We start from the raw sequence: 13,304 nt of genomic DNA on the forward strand, positions 1-13,304 counted from the left end.
CAGCCTGCCCAGGCCTGGCTGAATGGGGCATCAGCCACTCCAGTTTGGTGTCATCCACAGACAGGTGGATGAGGGACAGGTTCACTCTGTCCCTTCATGTCTTTTAAGTGGGGATTTTAGGAGGTCCCTAAAGACTGTAAACTTAAGGAAGCAAGCAGTGTGGGCTCTAACCTCCATCACACTGCAACTCAAGGTGTGTGTGCAGCACATTTGGACCCTGAGAATGGGAGCAGCTCACCACACAGTCAAAAGGTTTCAGAAGAATCAAAGAGCTACTTTGGGGTTTTTTTTTCCCTCTCTTAAATAAAATAAATCCAACATTGGTTGTGTTGCTGATGAACCTTGGAGGAAAGAGCTGCCCCCATCTCATTGCAATCAATCAATAAAGTGTTGGAAGTCCTAACTCAGTTTCCTGCATCACTGCATGACTGAGCATTCACTGCCTTGCTGCCCTGCACTAACCATCCCAACTCAGTTTCCTCCCTCACTACTTGAGCATTTCACTGCCTTGCTGCCCTGCACTAACCATCCCAACTCAGTTTCCTCCATCACTACTTGAGCATTTCACTGCCTTGCTGCCCTGCACCAACCATCCCAACTCAGTTTCCTCCATCACTACTTGAGCATTTCACTGCCTTGCTGCCCTGCACCAACCATCCCAACTCAGTTTCCTCCATCACTACTTGAGCATTTCACTGCCTTGCTGCCCTGCACCAACCATCCCAACTCAGCTTCCTTCCTCACTACTTGAACATTTCACTGCCTTGCTGCCCTGCACCAACCATCCCAACTCAGTTTCCTCCATCACTATTTGACTGAGCATTCACTGCCTTGGTGCCCTGCACCAACCATCCCAACTCAGCTTCCTCCATCACTATTTGACTGAGCATTCACTGCCTTGGTGCCCTGCACCAACCATCCCAACTCAGTTTCCTCCATCACTATTTGACTGAGCATTCACTGCCTTGCTGCCCTGCACCAACCATCTCAACTCAGTTTCCTCCATCACTATTTGACTGAGCATTCACTGCCTTGCTGCCCTGCACCAACCATCCCAACTCAGCTTCCTCCATCACTATTTGACTGAGCATTCACTGCCTTGCTGCCCTGCACCAACCATCCCAACTCAGCTTCCTCCATCACTATTTGAGCATTTCACTGCCTTACTGCCCTGCACCAACCATCCCAACTCAGTTTCCTCCCTCACTGAGTGAGCATTCACTGCCTTGCTGCCCTGCACCAACCATCCCAACTCAGCTTCCTTCCTCACTACTTGAGCATTTCACTGCCTTGCTGCCCTGCACCAACCATCCCAACTCAGTTTCCTCCATCACTATTTGAGCATTTCACTACCTTACTGCCCTGCACCAACCATCCCAACTCAGTTTCCTCCATCACTATTTGACTGAGCATTCACTGCCTTGGTGCCCTGCACCAACCATCCCAACTCAGTTTCCTCCATCACTATTTGACTGAGCATTCACTGCCTTGCTGCCCTGCACCAACCATCCCAACTCAGTTTCCTCCATCACTATTTGACTGAGCATTCACTGCCTTGCTGCCCTGCACCAACCATCCCAACTCAGTTTCCTCCATCACTATTTGAGCATTTCACTGCCTTGCTGCCCTGCACCAACCATCCCAACTCAGTTTCCTCCATCACTATTTGACTGAGCATTCACTGCCTTGCTGCCCTGCACCAACCATCCCAACTCAGTTTCCTCCATCACTATTTGACTGAGCATTCACTGCCTTGCTGCCCTGCACCAACCATCCCAACTCAGCTTCCTCCATCACTATTTGACTGAGCATTCACTGCCTTGGTGCCCTGCACCAACCATCCCAACTCAGTTTCCTCCATCACTATTTGACTGAGCATTCACTGCCTTGGTGCCCTGCACCAACCATCCCAACTCAGTTTCCTCCATCACTATGTGACTGATCATTCACTGCCTTGCTGCCCTGCACCAACCATCCCAACTCAGCTTCCTCCATCACTATTTGACTGAGCATTTCACTGCCTTGCCCTTCCCCAACCACCCAGCCTGTGTAAAATAGCCTCACAACCAGCACAGCTTTTCTCTGCTCCTTGACCCATTGCCCATTAAGCTGCTATTTCAAGCAAGAATTGCTTGTTCCCCTCGGAGCTTTTGAGGTTATTACTCATCTTTACCATGTTGGAGAGGGGGAGAAAAACCCAGCAAGGAACTTGCCTCCATTTGTGCAATGTTAGGGAGAAAAGTCTTGACACAAACATTGCTTTTTGCTGTGCAGCTTTTTTCCACTTTCAACCCTATCATTTTCCTTCATTAATCTGATTGCAACCCCACCAAAAATCTCTTTTTTATTTCCCTGTGCCATGAGATGCACACAACTGATGGCATCTCCTCTAAAACCAAAACACAGCTCTCCCCAGCTTGAGTCCCTACCTAGGACAGCATCTTTTAACCTACTGCTTCTTCCCACATACCTCTGGAAAACAATCCACTGCTAAAATACCCTCAGTGAAAGCCTGTGGAGATACAGAGCCTCAGCCTAACATCCACTTCAAATTCAAGTCAACTAATGGAAGGTGATTTCCTCCTCCCCCCATCCCCCCCCCCAATTTGTTTTAATAGACTCCATTTCGTGATTTATTACCTAAATGACTAAATCTGCCTCCCAATTAACCAGATGTCAGCTTGAAAAAGCTTCTTTTATACTCTTCCCAACCTCCTAAATCATCTTCAAGTTCCTACCATTATCTTGCAGTGCATCTTCCCCACAGGAAGCCAACCGCTTTCCTCGCCAGGAGAACCACAGAATGCTTTGGGTTGGAAGGGACCTTCAGAGGTCATCCAGCCCAACCCCCCCCTGCAGTCAGCAGGGACATCCCCAACTAGATCAGGCTGCCCAGAGCCCTGCTGAGCCTCACCTTGAATATCCCCAGGGAAGGGGCCTCAGTCACCTCCCTGGGCAACCTGTTCCAGTGTTCCACCACCCTCATGGTGCAGAACTTGCTCCTAACATCCAATCTAAATCTGCTCTTCCCCAGTTTGAAGCCATTGACCCTTGTCCTGTCACCACAGGCCTTTGCAAACAGTCTCTCTCCAGCCTTCCTGCAGCCCCCTTCAGGTACTCAAAGGCTGCTCTAAGGTTTCCCTGGAGCCTCCTTAGTTGATTAGGTGGTGTTGGATGATAGGTTGGACACGATGATCTTGAAGGTCTCTTCCAACCTGGTCTATTCTATTCTATTCTATTCTATTCTATTCTATTCTATTCTATTCTATTCTATTCTATTCTATTCTATCCCTCCTCTTCTCCAGGCTGAACACCCCCAGCTCCCTCAGCCTGTCCTTGCAGCAGAGGTGTTCCAGCCCCCTGATCATTTTCATGGCCCTCCTCTGGACCCATTCCATCAGGTCCATGTGTCTGCTGTGCTGAGGACTCCAATCTTTAATCCCAAGGCTTAAATTTAGGCTTTATTTTCTCTGTTAATAATAGAATCATAGAATTGTTCAGGTTGGAAGGGACCTCAAGGCTCAGCCACTTCCAACCCACCTGCCATGGCCAGGGACACCTCACACTACAGCAGGTTGCTCACAGCCACATCCAGCCTGGCTGCAAACACCTCCAGGCAGGAGGCTTCCACCACCTCCCTGGGCAACCTGTGCCAGTCTCTCACCATCCTCATGGGGAACAACTTCTTCCTCACATCCAATCTCAATCTACCCATTGTCCATTTTGTTCCAATCCCCCCAGTCCTATCACTCCCTGACACCCTCAAAAGTCCCTCCCCAGCTTTCTTGGAGCCCCCTTCAGATACTGGAGGGCCACAATTAGGTTAAGATGCATTAGTTTTAGGCTAACATCACCATTTTCTTTGCTCTACCCAGTATTGTCCCAAGCAGGACAGCTCTGCTGCATGGAAAGCTGAGCACCTGCCCTGACAGGGCTCTTGCTCTGCCTCCCAAGCCCAGAGGTCACCAGGTAAGTCTTACTTACGTGACTGCATACTGTGCAAACGACAAGTACTCCACCAGAACATCCAGGCCTTTGTTTTCTTCATTCAGGAACTCCCTGACCCATCTGTTAGAGAAATCATGAAGACATCAGAGTGCTTCGTGGGCATGGTGTCAGCTGACCCAGAGACAGACCCACAGCAGGGACAGCAGCGCTGCTGAGAGAACCCCTGCCTTCCCACTCGGGAGAACAACACTTTTAGAGACATTCTTCACTATGTAAAGGACTTTAAAACCTGGGACAGGCTCTCACCACCCTCAGTGTCAAGCATTTCTTCCTTCTCTCCAGCCTGAATCTCCCTCTTTCAGTTCAACCCATCACCCCTTGTCCTGTCACAACAGGCCCTGCTCAAAAGCCTGTCCCCAGCTTTCCGCCTGACCCTTTTAAACACTGCAAGGCCATCAGAATCAGAGAATTGTTCAAGCTGGAAAAGACCTCTGAGACCATCCAGTCCAGCCTTCAGCCCAAGACCAAGTGGACTGGATCATTTTTAAGACCCAGCTTGACAAGGTGCTGGGCCATCTCCTTCCAACTACCCCATCCCCTGGAAAGGTTGGGCCAGACGTGCTCCTTGGGGTCCCTCCCAACCTGGCATTCTGTGTTTCTGTGACAGATCAGCTTGCTCAGAGTCCCACCTCCAGGGACAGGTCCTGAGACCCAAAGCAGGAACCAGTGGAAATATGGAGATGCTTGATAAAAAAACCCCAAAACAACAACAAAAACTACATTTCTGATGAATCTTTGGAGAGGACCTTCCTGCTTTGTGGAAGCAAACTGTTGGTAACATGAGTCACAGGCAGGCTTTATGAGCTGCCTCATGTTAAAGCTATACAAAAGCTTCTGGGTTTTTTTAAGATACATATATATGTATTTATAGCTGCAATGCCATTGCTATTCTAGGCTCACTGCTGCTCTTGACTGACTCAGGGCAAGCAGAAGTTGACTGCAATCCCCTCAGAGCTTTCAGAGAGAGGGATGTGGGTGAAGCCTATCATGAAAAGATTAAAGCAAAATGATTCTCCAGAGATGCCCAGCTCTCCTTTCACTGAGCCCTTCAGGCTTTAGCCATCAATCAAGTGGTATCACTGCTTGACATGCAAAGAGAGATTTTTTCCCCAAAGGCATCCATCAGTAGAAGTAACCTCCACCCCCCCACCCCTACCAAGAGAAAACCATAATCTAAGGCTAAGAAAAAACCCCCATGAACAATTCTTACCCAATGTGATTGGTTCTTAAAGAGATCTCCAGTTCTCTGAGCACTTGAGTAGACTCTTGGACTCTTCTCCTGAACTTCTGTAATTGAGTAAGCAGGGGGAAAAAAATGATCAGCCTCAGGATGCTAATCAACAGCTCACAGAGTGCTGAATGAATAAATGGAACACTAAGGTAACACCTGGGCAGGCTGCAGAAGGGGGCTCAGGAGAACATCATCAGGTACTCCAAGGAAAAGTGCAAGGTCCTGAAGCCAGGTTGGGACAATCCTCCATATCAATCCAGGCTGGGGGATGATGAGATTGAGAGCAGCCCTGCAGACAGGGACCTGGGGGGGGTGATGGATGAGAAGCTGGACATGAGAGGGAGCTGGGATTGTTTAGCCTGGAGGAGGCTCAGGGGAGACCTCATTGCTCTCTACAACTACCTGAAGGGAGGTTGTAGCCAGGAGGGGGTTGGTCTCTTCTCCCAGGCACCCAGCACCAGAACAAGAGGACACAGTCTCAAGCTGTGCCAGGGGAGGTTTAGGCTGGAGGTGAGGAGAAAGTTCTTCCCAGAGAGAGCTGTTAGCCATTGGGATGTGCTGCCCAGGGAGGTGGTGGAGTCACCATCCCTGGAGGTGTTCAAGAGGGGATTGGACGTGGCACTTGGTGCCATGGTTTAGTAGTCATGAGGTGCTGAGTGACAGCTTGGACTTGATAATCCTTGAGGTCTTCTCCAACCTTATTGATTCTATGATTCTATGAGCCAGCAATGGGCACTTGCAGCCCAGAAGGCCACTGGCATCCTGGGCTGTGTCAGCAGCAGTGTGGCCAGCAGATGGAGAGAGGTGACTGCAGGGGAGCTGCACGAGATGAGCCCTGAGGGTGCCCTCCAACCCAGTGCAATCTGTGTGAGTCTGCAGAAACTGAGAACCCCTCTAACTCCTGAGGAATGCAACACCCAGTGTCCAGCAGCCCAAGAAAACACACTCAGGAAGGCAACTTCTGTTCCCATGCACATCTTGGAGCTTCCAGGATCAAGAAAATTCAAAGCCTGCAGAGAATACAGGCTCGACAATACCAGCTCCGTTTTGAGGATCAAGCTCTCCATTGAGAAGGAAACTGCCAGGGCTTTCATCTCAGCCTGGTGCTTTAACCTTGCTTTGGAGACTTTACACCCACACCAAAAAAAGCCCTGCCCCAGTTTTGTGGGGAATAACCAAACCTGTGGTGGAGGAAGCCCCTTCACAAGGAGCTGCTGGTGCTGCGGAATAACACAACCCCAAAGAGAGGAACTCCGTGGAGTTATTTTTAGGTTCCTGTGCTTTTGTCATTTGTCATGGGACTCTTTGAGTGGTATTAGGCTAAGAAAGGCTTCAATGTGAGCCCACGGAGCAAAGCCAAATGCTAAAGGCATTTCCAAACCCTCCAGGAGAAGAACACAAAGGCTTCTGTTCACTGCTCTTGTTTAAAAACCTCCGCGACGTTGCAATCGGCTACAGGCAAATCGAAAGGTTTCCTACTAAATGGTTTCCTCCTCCTTGTCAGAGCCCCCAACAAGAGAAGCACTGTCAGAAGACATTACTGCAGCCTTGAAGACAAGAAGCTAGAAGCAAGGATGGAGGTGAACCTCTGCTGGGGCTGGGGCTGGAGCTGGCCCCGGCCTGGAAGCTCCGTGTCAGGATCCGTCTTTTACTGCGGGGCACCAACCTCAGCTCATTGTAGAGAAGCACAAAGGGGTCGTTGTCCAGGGCAAGGCAGAGCCAGCCAGCAGCAGGATCTGCTGTGCTCTCACTGCCATGTTGGGGTGGGTTTTCTGAGGGCTGTTAGAACTATCAGCACAGGACCTTGGAGCTGTGGTTAAATACCAAAGGTTCAGTGATGGTCCTCTGGACAGGATGGAGGCTCCCCGCCAGGCTGAAAGCCTGGAGGCTGTTTCTAAGCCCAGCAGAGTGGTGAAAAAACGTCAGAGACAAGCCACAAATACATCCTTGGGGAGAAGACACAAACAGAGATGCTTGATATGCCCTTATGAAGAAAGGCTGAGGGGCCTGGGGCTTTTTAGCCTGGAAAAGAGAAGACTGAGAGGTGATCTTCTCAGTGCTCAGCCAGAGCTAAAGGGTGGGTGCCAGGAGGATGGGACCAGTCTCTTTCCAGTGGTGCTCAGTGACAGGACAAGGGTTAACAAGCAGAAACCAGGCCATAAGAAGTTCCATCTAAACATGAGGAGGAACATCTCTAGTTTAAGGGTAGTGGAGCACTGGAGCAGGCTGCCCAGAGAGTCTCTTTCTCTGAAGTCACTCAAAACCCACCTGGACTCGGTCCTGTGCAACCTGCTCTGGGTGAACCTGCTCTGACAGAGAGGTTGGACTAGAAGCCCCTTCCAAGCCCTATCATTCTGTGATGACTATGTGAAAGACCAACTGGAGTGCCTGAGTTATTATCCAACTATTTTGGACAAAATAATATGGAGAAGGATGGATCAGAGAGTCACAGAATGGTCTGGGTTGGAAGGGACCTCCAAAGATCATCCGGTCCAACCCTCTCTGCATCAGCAGGGATATCCTCAACTAGATCAGGCTGCCCAGAGCCCTGTCAAGCCTCACCCTGAATACCTCCAGGGATGGGGCCTCAACAACCTCCCCAGAAAACCTATTCCAGTGTTCCACTACCCTCATGGTAAAGAACTTGTTCCTAACATCCAGGCTCTGCCACCTAAACACACCCCAGGTTACTTCTTTTCTTCACAACCCTGAGCCCTCAGAGGAGCCTGCAAGTGAGAGGTGAACTGTGCCAGCTGAACTCAACTCCTGTCACACAACTGCCCAGAGAACAGGACTCAAAACATCAACACCCTCTTCACATGGTGAGGAAAGTGCCATCAGACAGAGGGTTGCTTCAACTCCACGTGGCAACCAGCCTGACAGCTCAGCTCACTGAGCCTCCTCTTCTCCAGGCTGAACACCCCTAGTTCCCTCAGCTGCTCCTCACCAGCCCTGTTCTCCAGACCCTTCTCCAGCTTTGCTGCCCTTCTCTGAATCTCCTACAGCCCTTCAGTGTCTTTCTTGGAGTCAGAGGCCCAAAACTGAACCCAGTCCTCAAGGTGTGGCCTCACCACTGCCCAGTAAAGGGAGACAATCATTTCCCCAGTCCTGCTGGCCACACCATTGCTGATTCAGGCCAGGATGCTGGTGGCCCACTTGGCCACCTGGGCACAGCCTGGCTCATCTTCAGGCACTGCCAACCAACACCCCAAGGTCCTTCTCCCCTGGGCAGTTTCCAGCCACTCTGCCCCAAGCCTGGAGCATTCCTGGGGTTGTTGTGACCCAAGTGCAGGACCCAGCACTTGGCCTTGTTGAACCTCATCCCACTGGCTTTGGCCCATGGATCTAAGCTGGCCAGGTGTCTCTGCAGAGCCTTGCTCCCCTCCATCAGATCAATACTGCCATCCAATTCAGCATCAGCTGCAGACTTACTGAGGGCTTCTCAATCTCCTCATCCACATCAGTGATAAAGATAAGAAAGGGAAGGTAAAGGTATGGAAGAGAAGGTAAAGGTATGGAAGAGAAGATCAAGGTATGGATGAGAAGGTAAAGGTATGGAAGAGAAGGTAAAGGTATGGATGAGAAGGTAAAGGTATGGAAGAGAAGGTAAAGGTATGGAAGAGAAGATCAAGGTATGGATGAGAAGGTAAAGGTATGGAAGAGAAGGTAAAGGTATGGAAGAGAAGATCAAGGTATGGAAGAGAAGGTAAAGGTATGGAAGAGAAGGTAAAGGTATGGAAGAGAAGATCAAGGTATGGAAGAGAAGGTAAAGGTATGGAAGAGAAGGTAAAGGTATGGAAGAGAAGATCAAGGTATGGATGAGAAGGTAAAGGTATGGAAGAGAAGGTAAAGGTATGGAAGAGAAGATCAAGGTATGGAAGAGAAGGTAAAGGTATGGAAGAGAAGGTAAAGGTATGGAAGAGAAGATCAAGGTATGGAAGAGAATGTAAAGGTATGGAAGAGAAGGTAAAGGTATGGAAGAGAAGGTAAAGGTGTGGAAGAGAAGGTAAAGGTGTGGAAGAGAAGGTAAAGGTATGGAAGAGAAGGCAAAGGTATGGAAGAGAAGGCAAAGGTATGGAAGAGAAGGCAAAGGTATGGAAGAGAAGGCAAAGGTATGGAAGGAAAGACAAAGGTATAAAAGAGAACACAAAGATATGAAAGAGAAGAAAAAAACATTAAAGACATGAAAGTTTGATTGCAACATCTCTTCTTCCCCAGCTGTGATGGCCACAGCCTCCTTCCAGCTTCTCTTTGCTTCTCTCTGCAGTCTGCCACATCTCTGAGACTCTGCTTGGAGGCTTTTATGGCACCTTGCACACAAAGGCAGGAAGGAACCCGGACCCTGGGACCATCCTCAGTGAGAAACAAGGGATGGGTGAGAGGAAACAGGATGCTCCTCACCTTCCTGGTTACAGCTGGGTCCAGATAGCCCTTCAACTTCTGGATGTAGGTGTGAGGAGGATTCTTCACTTGAAATCTTTCCTGCAAGGGATACAAGAGCAAACATCAGCCATTTCACAACATCTAAATGCATGCACACCCATTTAACCAGCCTGGAAGATGGGTTCAGATGTACACACCTTATGCTCATAAATGAATAATCCATGCCCACACAACATGCATGCAAATAACATGGATTTAAATCTACCTTAATACTCCCCCAATTTGATATTTATATAGGGTGCATTAAAAATAGGCCTGAGCATATTCAAGGATGAGGCTGGGATTTAGTTACACAGACAAACACACACATCTGCAGCAGCAAGGCTTCTGATAGCCAAGGGAACTGAAAGGGAAGTCTTGGAAGAGCAGATGTGTCCATGCTGGGTGGAAAGTCATCACCACAAAAGCCAAGGCATCTCATTTGTTACTTGGAACAACCCTAAAATGCTTAGAATCACAGGGACATTTTGGTTGGAAAAGATCTTTAAGATCATTGATCACTGAAGATTGTTTTTAGGAGAGATGTTGAGTTGCTGGAAGGTGTCCAGAGAAGGGCAACAAAGCTGGGGAGGGGTCTGGAGCACAGCCCTGGGAGGAGAGGCTGAGGGAGCTGGGGTTGCTTAGCCTGCAGAAGAGGAGGCTCAGGGGAGACCTTCTTGTTCTCTACAACTCCCTGAAGGGAGGCTGTAGCCAGGTGGGGGTTGGTCTCTTCTCCCAGGCAACCAGCACCAGAACAAGAGGACACAGTCTCAAGCTGTGCCAGGGGAGGTTTAGGCTGGATGTTAGGAAGAAGTTCTTCCCAGCAAGAGAGATTGGCCATTGGAATGTGCTGCCCAGGGAGGTGGTGGAGTCCCCATCCCTGGAGGTGTTTAGGAAGAGCCTGGCTGAGGCACTTGGTGCCATGGTTTAGTTGATGAGATGGTGTTGGGTGATAGGTTGGACTCAATGATCTCAAAGGTCTTTTCCAACCTGGTTAATTCTATCCTATTTTTTCTATTGTATTCTATTCTACTGAGTCCAACAATTCTCTAAGTCTACCAAGGCTGCTGCTAAACCACAGCCCTCAGCACCACACCTCTGCCTCTTAAAACACCAACAGGGATGGGAATTCAATCACCTCCCTGGAGTGCTTGTTGCAGGGTTGGAGAACCCATTCAGGGAAAAAGTTACTTTTGATGTCCAACATAAGCCTCCCCTGGTGCATCTTGAGGTCATTTCCTCTCATACTTGTTCCTTGGGAGAATAGACCAACCCCCACCTGGCTCCAGCCTCCTTTCAGGGAGCTGTAGACAGCAATGAGCTCTCTCTTCAGCCTCCTCATCTCCAGGCTGAGCACCCCCAGCTCCCTCAGCTGCTCCTCACCAGCTCTGTTCTCCAGACCCTTCCCCAGCTATGCTGCCCTTCTCTGGACCTGCTCCAGCCTCTCCATGTCCTTCTTGAAGTGTGGGACCCAAATCTGAACCCAGTATTCAAAGTGTGGCCTCACCAGTGCCCAGTACAGGGGTGACAATCTCCCTGGTCCTGCTGGCCACACCATTGCTGATCCAGGCCAGGATGCTAGTGGCCTTCTTGGCCACCTGGGCACACTGCTGGCTCATCTTCAGCCAGCCACTGATCAATACTCCAAAGTCCTTTTCTGCTGGGCAGTTTCCAGCCACTCTGCCCCAAGCCTGGAGCATTCATTGGCTTGTTGTGAGCTAAGTGCAGGACCCAGCACTTGGCCTTGTTGAACCTCATCCCACTGGCTTTGGCCCATGGATCCAGCCTGGCCAGACCCTCTGCAGAGCCTGTCTACTCTCCACACAGATCAAAAACTTACTGTCATCTTGAGCACTAACACACTAGGGATCAGTTCCCTGCACCATTTTCTGCCAGCAGTACTTGGATGGGGAGAACACTGATGGTTGAGTTCCTCCCAGCCACCCACAGCTCCCAACACTTGGAGAGTTTCCTTCAGCAGGAGGGCAGAGCTGAGGGACCTCCAGCATGGTCTGTAAAGTTTGTGCTGTGAGAGCTGCTTGATGTTAGTCAGGCATTGGAACAGGCTGCCTGGGGAGGTGGTGGAGTCACTGTCCCTGGAGGTGATCGAGAAACACTGATACCCGGAGCTCTGCCAACACTCAACCCAGGATGACCACAACTTGGCCCTCTCCAGGATGGGCAAAAGGTTTACTGGGTTTGCTATTCTCCTCTTCCTTGAAGGCCTCCTAGGGGAAGCCAGAGAGGTAGGGAGCAAGCACTCAGAACACCAGCACCAACACTTTGATGACAAGAGTGGTCAGGCACTGGAACAGGCTGCCCAGGGAGGTGGTGGAGTCTCCATCCCTGGAGGTGTTCAAGAAACCTGTGGCCATGGCACTTGGAGCCATGGTTTAATGACCATGGTGGTGTTGGGTTGCTGGTTGGACTCCATGATCTTAGAGGGCTTTTCCAAGCCAAACAACTCTCTGATGCTGTGATCTCTGCTTGCTTTACCCATTCCACAGCCAGCTTGAACTGTAGCCTCCAACAGCTGCCCCGAAACGGGAGCTGTTGTGCGAGGAGCATGCCGTGTCCAAACCTGTTAAGAGCATTACCCAACACTCTGAGACTATTTGTATCTGGGAAGACTTTTCAGCTCTTCCAGCCCTTTCCCTTGAGGAAAGATCTCAGAACAATTTCCTCCTGAAATTTCACATTTCATCCAGAGTTATCTGAAACCTCCCTGTTTATGAGGTCAGGATGCAATTGTGACTCCATTATCTGCAAGTTCTTTCCTAATGAATAGGAGACTCCTGCCCAGTTACCAGGACATCATGTCTGGACACCAAAAAAAAAAAACCCCAGCAAAACACCTTGTTCCTGTTATTAGCCTGCTGTAAAAGAAGAAGTATCTCACTGTGGTCAGCAAGGGGAAAAAAGAAGTGAACTAAAAGAGCTGCCCCGTGGTGAAGCAGCCCCTGCAGAGAGCTCTGCAAGGCAGGCAGCAGACAGGGCTTTGCTCTTCTACAACTGGATTGGGCTTCCATGCAGCCTCACATGCTTGGGGCAAACACAGGCCTGGGAATTGGCATCTCCTGGTTACCTAAGGAGGAAGTTCTTCACATTGAGAGTAGTAAACTACTGCAATAGGTTGCCCAGGGATGTGGTTGAGGCCTTGTCCCTGGAGACGTTAAAGATCAGCTTTAATGTGGCCCTGGGCAGCCTGATGGACTTGGAGGTGTCCCTGCTGACTGCAGGGGCTTTGGGCAAGATGACCTTTGAGGGTCCCTTCCAACCTGATGCAATCTGTAAATCTCAAAACCAGCAAATCAAAAGTTCTTGGTTGCCAGCTCCTCTTTGGCCAAAGTGACACCAAGGGTGTCTGTCCTGCTCCATCCTTACCAATACCTAAGGGGTGGAGGGCAGGAGGCTGGGGCCAGACTCTTGTCAGTGGTACCCAAAGACAAGACAAGGGGCAATGGGCACAAACTGGAACCCAGGAGGCTCCATCTGGAACTTGTCTAGTTCTGGGCCCCTCAGTTTAAGAAGGACATTGAGACACTTGAATGTGTCCAGAGAAGGGCAACAAAGCTGGGGAGGGGTCTGGAGCACAGCCCTGTGAGGAGAGGCTGAGGGAGCTGGGGTTGCTTAGCCTGGAGAA

General features: G+C 49.9%; 1 protein-coding gene across 2 annotated transcripts in view; it reads right to left on the reverse strand.

Annotated features, from left to right (window-relative positions):
- The window catches only part of FMNL2 (formin like 2), a 194,968-nt gene that overhangs the window by 69,428 nt on the left and 112,236 nt on the right, over nt 1–13,304 (reverse strand). For both annotated transcript variants that reach the window (XM_054177567.1, XM_054177575.1), the window contains exons 3-5: nt 9,641–9,721; nt 5,219–5,295; nt 3,985–4,068 (exon numbers count right to left, since the gene is read on the reverse strand). In XM_054177567.1, coding sequence (XP_054033542.1) covers nt 3,985–4,068; nt 5,219–5,295; nt 9,641–9,721 — 242 coding nt within the window. The remainder of the gene's footprint in view (nt 1–3,984; nt 4,069–5,218; nt 5,296–9,640; nt 9,722–13,304) is intronic.

This window comes from Dryobates pubescens, chromosome 2, assembly GCF_014839835.1.
Source record: "Dryobates pubescens isolate bDryPub1 chromosome 2, bDryPub1.pri, whole genome shotgun sequence".
Classification (NCBI taxonomy): domain Eukaryota; kingdom Metazoa; phylum Chordata; class Aves; order Piciformes; family Picidae; genus Dryobates; species Dryobates pubescens.